Raw genomic sequence first — 13,050 nt, 5'->3', positions numbered from 1 at the left:
TCAGTAGTAGTAATGTAGAAACTAGCAGTGAGCTTGGCTTGGTGTAAAGCTGCAGTTCCTTCCCCAAGGAGCTCACATTCCAAGCTGGCTGAGCAAACTATGCCTTTGAAGCCACAGGTACCTGCAGTTTCTGTTGTCTTTCCGTTTGAGTTCAGGATCTTCCCATCTCAATGCAAAGTATGAGCCACTCTGGCTAATTCAGAGGAGAGTGAGCCCATTGAGCTGCTCATGGCTAACAATGTGAATCCCAGTCTGTGTCATGAGTCTGTTTATCTGAATGTGGGCAGCATGCTGGCCTGGAGTGAGGAGTCAAAGAACTGGATGTCCTCTTGGATGGAGAAAAAAGGGCAGATGGAACTTTCAGTAACTGAATCGTGTTTCTCTGCCTGAGGGCATTGTGTCCAAGGACCTGCCTGTCCTGAGCTCTGCCGAGGCTGTGCTCATGGCTGAGTTATGGTTTGAACGCTTGCCAGCAGGATGGATTAATGGGGATGTTGTGGTGATCGCTTGCAGATTTGTCTCCTGAGACTTTCATGAAATTAAGATGCAGCATTTTAGGAGGTCACTTCCCAGGACAGCCATTTAAAAAAATCCAAGTATGTTTAATGACAGACTCTCTCCCTGCCGTTCCTATTAAGGGAACTTGAAAGTAATATCAAGCCCCGGAAAGGGAAATCAGCTGGTGGTGTTAAACAGCTTCTGTGCTTAAAATAGGTGAATGGGGGAAAATAGATCAGACCTACTGTTTGTGCTTAGATCATTAAACTGTGGATGGCATGGGCTGTGTTTTGTGGCATTAATTAGAATGTCTCATCACTAAAGACCAAAGGCCGGCAGTTAAGTGAAGACTTCCACTTCACTGCTAACCTGCTGGGCTCTGAGCTCAGTGGGCTTACCACACATGCTACCAGATGTGCTAGAGTATCAAAGCACAGCTGCCTGGGTTGATGAAGCCTTCACTCATTCGAGCCTTCCAGAGTCCAAACATGACAATAACGTTCATTTCCTTTTGTAAGAAAGGAACAAATGGGGGAGAAATCCACCCTGCAAAGGGGCCCTTTGCCGTGCTGAGGTCTGGGCCTTGTTTGCACTCACAGGATGTTGGCTCTGTGGTGAGTTGTACATGGTACATGAGACTGTGTCGAAGTCCGGAGGCCTTTAGAAACAATCCTAGCTCTTAAACACCAGGAACGTTCCCTCTTCCAGGGGGAGCAGCTTGACTGTGCTGAAAGGGGCCAGCCCCATTCTGCAGGGCTACAGAATAGCAGGGCTGTTATAGCAGCCAGTATTTGATGCAGTGGATGGCTTTGTGATGCTTTGGCAGAGAATGTGGAGGGCATGGGCTGTCCTGCCGCTGGGTTGCACTGGGTTTTAAAAGGCACTGTGAAGCGCAACCTTTAAAAGTAGAGTGGGTTGCACTTGGAGGATGTTGTTGGATCTGTGATGACTAGGGCCCTACCAAATTCACGGCCACGAAAAACGCATCACGGACCATGAAATCTGATCTTTTGTGTGCTTTTACACTATACTATACAGATTTCACAGGGGAGACCAGCGTTTCTCAAATTGGGGGTCCTGACCCAAAAGAGAGTTGCGGGGGGGCTGCAAGGTTATTTTAGGGGGGTCACAGTATTGCCACCCTTACTTCTGTGCTGCCTTCAGAGCTGGGTATCCTGAGAGCAGTGGCTGTTGGCTGGCACCCAGCTCTGAAGGCAGCGCCCTGCCAGCAGCAGCGCAGAAATAAGGGTGGCAATACCGTACCGTGCCACCCTTCTGCACTGCTGCCTTCGGAGCTGGATGGCTGGAGAGCGGTGGCTCCTGACTGAGGGCCCAGCTCTGCAGGCAGCAGCACAGAAGTAAGGGTGGCAATCCCTCACCAGGCCACCCTTACTTCTGCACTGCTGCTGGCGGTGGCTCTGCCTTCAGAGCTGGGCTCCCGTCCAGCAGCCGCCGCTCTCCAGCTGCCCAGCTCTGAAGGCAGCAGCGCAGAAGTAAGGGTGGCAATCCCTCCCGTCCAGCAGCTGCCGCTCTCCAGCTGCCCAGCTCTGAAGGCAGCATCACTGGCAGTGGCAGCGCAGAAGTAAGGGTAGCAGTAACGCAAACCCCCCTACAATAACCTTGTGACCCCCCCCACAACTCCTTTTTGGGTCAGGACCCCTACAGTTACAACACTGTGAATTTTCAGATTTAGATAGCTAAAATCATGAAAGGATGTTGGGGAAGCCCAACAACATTGTCCTTGTGGGTTACCAGAAGCATCCCATTCATCCAGCCTAGAGCCTTCTCACATTGCAAGGTCTGAATCTGAGTGGGGGAGGATAAAGGAAATCACTACGTTTGCTGAGTGTGACAACTGGGCATGTCCTGGAGGCCCCTGCGTTCAACTGCTCTAATGCTGAGGCTGCCCCTGATTTTCCCAGGATGGATTTCAGCTTTCCTGTGCATCTCTGGCAGGGCACACTGGAGCCTCGTGCCACTACTGACTGGAACTGGCGGTCATCCTGGCGCACTGCCCTGGCATTGGCTCTTCACCAGGACAGAACCACTTGCTGGAACAGTGTGGGGTTTGTTGGGGGAGTTCAGCAGTAAGGATGGGAGTAACACTCTTTCCAGTCCACTAGTATCTCTGGAGGATGTTAACAGAATATAGTGAAATTAGACATTTTTAAATCAACAGGTTCAGATAACGTGCATCCAAGATCTTTAAAAGAGCTGGCTGAGGAGCTCACTGGACCATTAATGTTGATTCTCAGTAAGTCCTGGAACACTGGGGAAGTTCCAGGAGACTAGAAGAAAGCTGATGTCAATATTTAAAAAGGGTAAACAGGATGACCATGTCATTACAGACCTGTCGGCCCGACACTGGTCCCAGGGAAGATAATGGAGCAGTTGATACAGGACTCAGTTAATAAATAATTAAAGGAGGGTAATGTAATTAACAAAATGAACATGGGTTTATGGAAAATAGGATCTATCAAACTAACTTGATATCTTTTTTTGATGAGATTACAAGTTTGGTTGATAAAGGCAATAGTGTTGATGTAATATACTTAAACTACTGTCTGGGGTTTGGCTTGGTACCATATGACATTTTGATTAAAAAAACTAGAAATATATATAATTAACTTGGCCAATATTAAATGGATTAAAAGCTGGCTAAGTGACTTTTGAAATGTCTGAAAATGTAATTGTAAACAGAGAATCATCATCACTGAGCAGGTGTGTTTCTACTGGAGTCCCTCAGGGATCAATTCTTGGTCCTACGCTATTTAACATTTTTATCAGTGAGCAGGATGAAAAGATAAAATCATCACTGAAAGTTTGCAGGTGACACAAAAATTGTGGGAGTGGTGAACAATGAAGAGGACAGGTGACTGATAAGATTGGGATTGCTTGGTAAACTAGGCACAAGCAAACAATATGCATTTCAATATGGCTAAACGTAAATGTACACATCTAGGACTAAAGAATGTAGGCCATACTTACAGGAAGGGGGACTCTGGGAAGCAGTGACTAAATAAGATTTTGGAGTCATGGTGGATAATTAGCTGAACGTGAGCTCCCCATGTGAAGTTTTGGCCAAAAGGGCCAATGCGATGCTTTTGGAAGCACAAACAGGGGAATCTCAAGGAGCAGAGAGGTTATTTTACCTCTGTTTGGCACTGGTGCAACCACGGCTAGAATCCTGAGTCCAGTTCCAGTGCCCACAGTTCAAGAAAGTTGCTGATAAATTGGAAGGGGGTCAGAGAAGAGCCACAAGACTGATTAAAAGGATTAGAAAACCTGCTGTATAGTGATAGATTCATGGGGCTCGATCTGTTTAGTTCAGCAAAAAGAAGGTTAAGGGGTGATTTGATTACAGTCTATAAATGCCTACAACGGGAACAAATATTTACTAATGGGCTCTTCAGTCTAGCAGAGAAAGGTCTAACCCAGTGGTTCTCAACCTGCTAATGTGGCCCACAATGTGTTAAGTGGTGTGCAGGTTGAGAACCGCAGCCCCCCTCCACTCTGAAACTGCCCACAGTGCCCTATGACCAGCACCCCTGCCCAAAGCACGGCCAGGTGTGGAGCCCTGGGCGCAGTCCAGGCAGCTGGACCCCAAATCCTGCTGCATGGGGCTGAGCAGGAGCAGGGGCCCAGACCCGGACCCCGCAGGGCCGGGCAGGAGCAGGAACCCAGACTTGAACCCTGCAGCGCAGGGCAAGAGCTGGGACCCAGACCCCATGGCACGGGGCTGGGCAAAAGCCTGGACCCAGACTCTGACCCGCAGGGCCAGGCAGCAGCCGGGACCCCCAGCACCGGGGCAGGAGTGGAGCCCCTGGTGGGGCCAGCAGCCAGGACCCAAGAAGGGGGGCCAGGAGTGGAGCCCCACCTAAAACCTGGGGCAAACCCTTAGTTCCTAGAGCCCCCACCCACAGACCCTCTCTCCCGTCCCCTGCCCTGTGGCACTACCAGCTCTCTGCTGGCAGGATTACAGGTGCAGTCTGCAATAGGCTGTCTCCTCCTCAGCCAGCCCTGCTCCCTGCCAGACCAGAGCGGCAAATTTTGAATTTTTTTAGCACACAGCTGGGCCGCAGCTGTGTGCTAATTGGGCCATATGCAGCCCGCGGGTTGAAACCCGCTGGTCTAACCTGATCCAACAGCTGGAAACTGAAAGTAGAGAAATTGAGAATGGAAATAAATGTAAATTTTTAAAGGTGAGAGTAATTAACCACTGGAACAATTGACCAAAGGTTATGGTGGATTCTCTATCACTGGCAATCTTTAAATCAAGATTGGATGTTTTTCTAAAGGAACTGCCCTAGGAATTCTTGTGGGGAAGTACCCTGGCCTGTGCTATGCAGGAGGTCAGACTAGATGGTCACGGAATCTATGGAAATACCCTCTAGTAGACGTCCCCTGCAGAAGCAGAGAAGAGGCAGCGCTGATGGATTGAGCAGAGACTGGGAGAATGTGTCTGCCCCATGTATCTGTCTGCCATTAGTTTGTGAATCCTTTGGAGGCAGGGATCTGTCTTACTCAGGGCTGTAAAACAGCTAGCACCCTTTTGGGGCTATATAAAGAGTGATACTAAATGAAGAGCGGCATAAATGTGTCAGGTTTCCTTGGATGAAGGTGCCTGTAACTGCGAAGGCCTTTGGTGTTGAAAGGACGCCTTGCTCAAAGCTGTGGCATTGCATCTGGTGGCTGGTCCCTCTTGATGAGCGATAGTAGCTGTGTATGTTTCAGGAAACAGCTGTGGTTTTGACACTGGTTTTCATACAGTGACTACCAGCATCTAAATGAGACTGTTAGTCTGCAGGGGACCCCACATCCCTCTCCCGTGGCCAAGCTGGGGCTCTCACAGATGAGACACACCGCCAGTGTTCCGGTGCTGGGTAATGTGGAGGACCCTCACTGCCCACCGTATGACCAGGGGGCTGGGGCCAGCCTGACAGAGCCCGCGCACTGGGAGCACTTTCCTCTACAGGAAGTGGCTCTTTCAAACAGATGATATTTACAAAGTCAGTTGCCCCCAAATCCATGGGTGTGGGTCAGGCTGACTTCTCCATTTTGTCTGCCAGCTCCAGCACTCCATGGGCTGCTGCTCCCCTGCAGCTGATGGGTGGGGTGGCTATCCCAGACGTGCAAGAGCTGTGAGGGTCTCCCTCTGTCCCCTCCTGAAACGGATGGGTTGTGCTGCTGTCTCCCTGTGCCCCGAGGCCTTGGTGCAAGCATTCCTGTTGCTCTCTTTCTGTCTGCAGGATGGAAACGTTCCCTTCCGTGACAGAGGAGGTCCTGAGGGAGTTCCAGGTGCTGCTGAAGCACAGCCCCCCTCCCATCGGAAGCACCCGTATGCTGCAGCTCATGGCTATCAACATGTTTGCGGTATACAACTCCCAGCCCAAAGGTACCAAGCATTGTCAAGGAGGGGGGCTGGGAAGTTTTGCCCTCTTCTGTGTGGCGAGTCATTAAATCCATGTTGATGAAGAAGAGCAGGGGAGGGGTACTGAACGAGCAGCCTTCAGGGAGGCAGAGCTGCCTTTGAATGCCTTGCTGTGTGGAAGGGCCTCTCCCCAGAAAGCACTGCTCTGTTCTGAGTGGGGAAAAGCTTACGAGTGTCTTCCTGGAGTCAGGCATAAGTGTGTTGTGGAGGAGGAGGATGCTGATCCGTTACACCTCACTTAGAGCCTGTCCCCAAGAACTGAATGAATGCTGAGTGATTTCCTGACATCCTTTCCCAGCACCTGTCTCTGGCCCCACTTGGAGCCTTACACTAGCGCTTAGAGGCAGGCCTGAAGGCAGCTGCTCTCCAGAGGCACCGTCCGTGGCATTAAAGGGATAGCTCTGAGGGAGCATGCCTAGTCCAGTGGCTGCCGAGCTCATTGCTGAGCCTGTTTGTAGGTAGCTGATGGAGGCAGTAACTGAAGGGCCAGGAAAGGCGGCTCACCCTGGATAGAGCCAGCTGGGAAACAAAGCAGGTGTTTCCAGATGGGGTATCCTTGCTTCTCTCCTTGCGCCTCCTCCATTCACTCTTGGGCAAGGTGTGTTGGCTCCTCTACCTTTATGGCCTTGAGTCTATTGAACAAGTGGCTGTCCCCAAACCCAGTGTTCTCCCTGAGCCTGAGAGTGGGCTCCGGGGTTGAGTGCCCTTTCCTCACGTGCTCTGCAGAAATTTCTGAGTTGGCTAGGTGGCTAGGTCTTCCCCAGTTGCCTGTTTGTTTGCAGCCGTACGGAATGACAGTAGGGTTGGACTTGCACTCCCAGGGCAGGAAGAGCCAGCGTTTAAAGCACCAGCTGCTGGATGTTTAGATTTGGAAGGGGGCGAGGCTTCTGCTGCTTGCATAGTGCACTGCAGTTGTGGCCAGAGTGTTGGGTTCCTACAAACACAATGAGACACGATCCCTGCCCCAAAAAGCTCGTGATTTCAGCTTTTCCTCTGCGAACAGCTGGCTCCTTGTAATGCCAGACTAAGTGATTGGGGGATGAGATCAGCTGACTGGGTGAATTGGTGAGCTGGAGAAATAGGAAACTCTCTCTTTCCCTCTGCATCCCAGCCTGCTTCACAGGCATCTTCCTGTCTTAAGAAGGAACTGCCTCCTTGGAAGTCACAAGTGCTGCTGCTTCGGTTGGGCTCATGAGCCAGGCACCCTTGTCCCTTCTGCTAGATGCCAGCTAACCAGACAGAGTGTTTATCTTTCCCAGCTTCAAAGCACTTTACAAACATGAGCAAATGCCTCCTCTCAGCCCCCTGGGAGGCAGGTCATTGTCCTTATCCCTGTGCTACAGATGCAAGGATGAGCACAGAGTAGGAAAGGACCCTAGCCAAGGTCATGCCGCAAGCCAGAGGCAGAGCTGGGACTAAAATCCAGATGTCTTGACTCCCAGTCCTGCACTCAGACAACCAGCTTTAGCTGCTGCATTCCCAGTTCCAAGGGGATGGAGGCAAGGGGGAGGGCGCTGAGGCTGTCTCTTCTCTTGGTGTGTGAAATAAGCCCAAATGTTCTTAAGGATCCCTCTCTCCTAAGTGAGTAGGTGCCTGCTGCACCCAGCTTCAGGTCTCTGTAGGGAGCAACCCCTTTCCTGCTTGGGGTTCAGTAGTGAGTGCCTGGAATCAGTGACTGTGTTCATGAGATGCCTGTGAATTGGAGGATACTACAATTCCCACCTGACACTCAGCACTGGTGAAGGGTTTGTTGGGGGTCTTGTGCTCGGCTCTCGTGTTTGAGACCCTAGGATGCTGCTGATCACATTCGTGGGGTAGAAATACTATTGTCAAAGTGAGCTTGTTGCCAGCCTGAACATCCCGGACATTTCCGGGGTGTGCATATGTCAAATGCTGGCAAAGTCCCCTGTGAGTTTGAATCAGATTTCATGGTACTGAGCAGTACAAAGAGCTGGATGCTGAGCAGAAGCAAAGGGCCTGGAGTTTTAAATGTATGCAAGAGCATTTGCTGCATTGTTGCCAAGTGCCCAGTGCATAGCTGAGGCATTGGCTCCACGCCCTGGTGTGTGGGCTGCTGTGGGCAGAGGGCTGAGTGGAGCTTACTGCAGTGATGGCTGGTGGGAAGATGCATGTTTCCATTTCCCAGCGTATGAGTCACCTTCAGTGTGTTGCACTTGCACGGACAGCGGCAAGAGGGGGTGTTGTGGTGATCAGCATCTGTGTGTATGGAGGAGGCTGAAAGGCCTTAAAACCTTTGCCTAATTATCATCAGCACAGTCACTGAAAGGAGTGGTAAATCACGAGTGATTCCATTCAGCGGCCTTCCCCAACAGCCTCTGCACTGCTGGGCAGCGTGTCAGTGGGGAGAGCACGGCAATGCTGTCCCACACGCATGCCTGCATGTGTGGTCTCTGTCAGCGTGCAGTCTGTCTGGTCTCTGCTCAGAGCAGGAGTTATGCTCTCTCTAGGGCAGAGAGGGAACTCATTCATAGGCTCCCTGCACTGCCGTGGGGCTCCTGATGTGGAATAGACCTGTTGCCCGTAGTGTTAGTTGGCTCATGAGCCTTCCCTTTGCTCCTGTTGATTTCCAGGCCTTCAAGACCCCAATCTGTACTAGAAAATCTTTTCAGAGCTTCCCTACCAGCTGCTGCCGCTGTGTATCAATTAGACCTGCTCTCAGTAAGGTTAGACTGTGTGGCGGCTCCTCCCTATTAGGGCTCCCATTGCTGTTCATACTGAGGGAGCTGGACTGGTGCTAGCAAAGGGGCAGCGGGGCTGGTGTCAGGCTACCTGTCCCAGTGAAACTGGGACTGGTTCTATTGCTTTCATTAACAGACTCTCACTTGACTCCAGATTGAGCCAAGAATCCCACTCAGGGTCTTTTCTCCTGATGGAGCACCCATTAACCAGTGATCTAGCCTCTCAGCCACCCACGTGGAAGAGGTGTTAGGAAGGGTCTATTTGTCCCAGCTGCTGCCTCATATCAGAGCCATGTAGTGCTATGGCAGACCCTGGACTGGAATGGGAAGAAGAGAACTGGACGCAGGGATGGGCGCTAAGTATATCTGAGGCTGCAGCTTGTGCAGTTGCTGTCCCTGTCTAGTGTGAGCTGTCAGTGGCTGCTGATACCTTTGAGGCCATCCTGGGCTCCCAGAGAAAGGCAGGGACCTTTTTGGGGTGGCCATATTTAACAGTTTGGTAGCCATCTGCACATGTGACTTGCAAGGAAGTTTGGATCCCTTTATCCAAACCACAGATACTCCAAGAATTCTAATTTTTTTTAATTCTGTAATTTGGGGAAATAAAACTCTGGTTTCTGAAAGGGCTAATTGAAGCCGTGCTTGCAGCAGGGGCATATTGGTGGGAGAGAAACCCCTTCCCAGCCCATCTGTGCCCAATTTACTCCAATCTGGCCTCTCTGGGGCTTTTTTCTTTCTCTCTCTCTTTAATAATTTGTTTTATAATTCCTGGAATCAAACCCATCTCAGACACACTGTTTTATTTTACTGTATTATTGGATTATACTTCCTATAAATCACTGGATGTTATTCATAGGCCACCACCGGAATAACTTCCCCTCTCCCCTGATGGGTCTACATTCCACACAAATGCACACCAACCTGGGGGCTCAGCAGAGGGCACCCTAGAGACACTTCCCGGAAATCCCAGCAAATTTGCCTGGCTCTGGGTGTGAGGCATCAGGCTGCAGCACCTGGATGCCTTCTGGCATTCACAGTCCTGTTGCATTTGTTCTTTCGAGTTTGTGAGGAACTCGGACTGAAAGGGAGGGAATTGCCACATGTGCATCCCCAGCCTATGTGGGGAATGGAGTGCAGAGCCAGGGCTGGGTACTGCTGGCTGGGCTCGTGAGCAGGGAGACAGGCCAGTCTTCAATCAGAAGAAATGTCAGTGGAGTGTGGTGACGAACCTGTGTGACCTGCTGACCATTAACTAGGGGTCTTGCTGTGTGGATGGCAGTCACGCCACCGAGGTGGCTTTGGAGCATGGGAAAAGGTTCATTAGGGCAGCTTATAGGAAATCAGTCTTTAATGTAGAATCACACTGGTTTGTGGCTAGGGCTTGGCTGGCATGGGCCAAACCCTGGGCCCACTCTCCCATATGGTCCCAAAGGTCCTCCTTCTCCCCCTCCCCCCCCCTTCCCCCCCCCCATAAATAGGGCCTGGAGGGCAACAGAACTGGTGTGTCAGTGCTGCACGGGGTTGGGAGTGCAAGCTGAGGAGAGTCCCCACCCTGTACCCCATGGAACTGTGCTCTGGGGGCCTCTGGAGCAGCGTGGAGAACCATCACTGCACATCCTCTAGCCACTGCTGTGACATGCGGAAAGGTGTGCGTCTTGTAAAGGAGCAAGCTAACGCTCAGCAGAACTGTCTGGTGCATGGACCTTCTCTGCACCAGTTCCTGCCAGGTCCACTGAAAGACATAACCTGATAAAGGAGTCTTTTTGGTGGTGCAAAGTATCTGTGCCCCCAGGTGTGTGTGAGACCCTCCCCCTTCTTCACCAGGTGCATGTTCAGCATCTGTGTACAGCTGGAGAAGGAGGCATCACTCATGTAATTCTCAACTGAATTCATTGTGTACTTACTCTGTTACCGAACAGACAGCTCCCCTGTCATCCTGCTCCTATGTGCGGCTCTGTGCTGAGTGCACTGTGTGCTTCGCTTTAGTGACCGCAAATGCTCTGACTTGCGAGCTAGACCTGTGAACCCTTAAAATAACCTTTGAGATGTTGGAAAGGCGAGCAGTGTCTACCGTTGGCAGCAGAGCTGGGCCCGTCTCCGAGTGTCTCTTCAGCGCTCGCTTGGTTTCCCGCGAGGGATCAGGCTTTGCTTGACGAGCTAACTGCAGCATCGGAAAAAAGGCTTAGCTGGAAATACTTACTGCTCATCTAGCGCAGCCGCATCTCAATGGCTTTTCGTGAGGGTCTAACCACATCATGAGTATTGGAGCACACAGAAGGTGCTGGGAGCTGAGCCCAAAGAGGTCCAGTGCATTCGAGCTAGTTTAAAAATAAAACACTGCTGTGGACAGCAGCCTTGGTTTGGTGGCGTTTTAAAATTAGGTTTAAAACGAGGCTTAATGAAACCTCAGACTCCAGTTAGCAGAAGCAGCGGTGTGATCGCCCTGGCTGGGAAGTGGAGCTCAGCCCTTTCTCCTAATTCCCCATCTCTGTGGTAAAGCTCAGCTGGCCAGTTCTCGCGTTTTCCATAGTTGAGCACCTGGAGCAAGAGGAAAATCAGAGTAGAGATTCTGCCAGGCAGTCCAGGCTTGGTGAGGAATGGGTTCTGTGCACAGTCTGGAAGTCCAGCTAGGACACATCTCTACTGCGTGTTTTACCCATAGCTGGGATGCCCATGTTATAACTGGGTCTCCCGACATGGTAGGGTTTACATGCCTCTAGAGTAGGTCGGTGCTGTTTCCCTTTAAGGCTGACTGGGTGTTACTGTCCTTAGTATGTGTGTGGGGGGGCCCCGAAATGACTCTCCCAGAGCTTTGCTTTGGGGAAGAGAGTCATTAAATTTCCCCTTCTCCTTTGACCCCTCTTCTCCCTGTGCTTGGACCAGGAACTGCAAACCCAGAGCCTGGGGCAGGAACGTCTCAGACTTGTGACCTAGCCCAAAGGAGAAAGGGGGCGTATTGCAGAGAGTTCTGTCATGGAGTGTGGGGGAGTCTGGGCCCTGCACCCCTCTTCCTGGGATTCACTGTGACTCTCAGCCAGCCAGTAAAACAGAAGGTTTATTGGACAATAGGAACACAGTCTAAAACAGAGCTTGTGGGTACAACCAGAACCCCTCAGTCAAGTCCTTCTGGGGGGCAGGGAGCTTAGACTCCAGCCTTGGGGCTCCCTGTGTTCCACCACCCAGCCCAAAACGGAAAACAAACCCCCCCACCAGGCTCTTTCCTGCAGCCTTTGTCCAGTTTCCTGGGCAGAGGTGTTACCTCCCCTCTCCCTCTCCTGGCTCAAGTTACAGGCGCTCAGGTATCCCATCCCCAATGAAACTCCCCTGCCACATTCCCAGGTCAACACTCCCCCCTCCGTGCTGCATCAGAAGTTCACAGACTATTTTGGACTGCTCGCCCTACCTAAGGCTGTGCTGAGCTCACTGTGGAGATTGGGCTGGGAAGAGTACGCACTGAAGGGAACCTGGGGATTGCTGCTTGCAGGTGGGGTTATGTTTTGTCCTCAGCCTAATATTGAGGACAGTAGCAGCACCTAGCAGCCACAGCCATGGACCCAGGACCCTACTGTGCTAATCACTGTACAGGAAGAAGGTCCTTGCCCCAATGAATTTACAATCTGAGCAGTGCCTTGGCCTTTGTACACATCTGCTTAGTGTCTGTGCTGTTCACTTGAGGAGAAAATATGCACCCACAGCACCCCCTGCCACTTCCATAGGCTGTGTGCCTGGCCCCTTCTGCTCAGGAAAAGCCTAGCTCTGGCATAACAGCGAGTGCTGCAGGTCAGGATGGAGGTGCATTGGCAGAGATGTGAGAAGGAAACGTCGATGAAACCTGCTGACACTGAAAGTGTGGGGCTGGACTCCAGAGGGATGCAGACGTGGCTGGAAGCGCTGGCAGACAGTTAGGGTTTGCTCTCTCTCAGGTAGCTGTGAGGGTGGGGTTTGACAGGACGCTGGGAGCTCCTTCCCTTTCAGGGAGGGAAATCTGTAGATCAGCCACAAGACGCATCAGTAAAGTTCAGGTAAGCTGCAGTGGTCCTAACATGCTTCCTGAGCTCTTTTGGCTGGTGGCAGCAATATTTAGACTGAAGTCTTCCTTTGCTTATTCCCCTCAATTTCCTGTTTAAAAGGCAGATTGTCACATATCTGGGGATTTATTTACGGTAATTGGAATTATTCTCATGGCTTCTGACTTCCACCTTCTGATGCAAGACTGCACAGTGCAACATGTCCAGAACGTCATGTGACTTTCCCTCTTACCACCAGTGCCAGCGGGAGATGCAGCAATCAGTATGCTGCAGGGAATTTCCGTTTGCAGTTCAGGTTTCTGAAATCTAGACTTTGGCTTCAGAAGCAGCGCATGGAGCAGGACTTTGTGAAGGGAAGGAAGAGGTTTCCAGTGTGTGCCGAGTGCCTGCCTTT

The 13,050-nt window shown here is 51.3% G+C and overlaps 1 protein-coding gene across 5 annotated transcripts in view; it reads left to right on the top strand.

The window, feature by feature from the left end:
* Nucleotides 1–13,050, top strand: part of SMG6 (SMG6 nonsense mediated mRNA decay factor) — a 160,108-nt gene that overhangs the window by 39,244 nt on the left and 107,814 nt on the right. For 4 of the 5 annotated variants that reach the window (XM_037880647.2, XM_043530952.1, XM_037880646.2 and 1 more), the window contains one exon: nt 5,748–5,893. The exons of the other annotated variant lie outside the window; for it this stretch is intronic. In XM_037880647.2, the coding sequence (XP_037736575.1) occupies nt 5,748–5,893 (146 nt within the window). The remainder of the gene's footprint in view (nt 1–5,747; nt 5,894–13,050) is intronic. 5 annotated transcript variants of the gene reach the window in all.

Source organism: Chelonia mydas, chromosome 17 (assembly GCF_015237465.2).
Source record: "Chelonia mydas isolate rCheMyd1 chromosome 17, rCheMyd1.pri.v2, whole genome shotgun sequence".
Taxonomy (NCBI): Eukaryota; Metazoa; Chordata; order Testudines; family Cheloniidae; genus Chelonia; species Chelonia mydas.
This window is presented reverse-complemented; position numbering and strand designations above follow the sequence as displayed.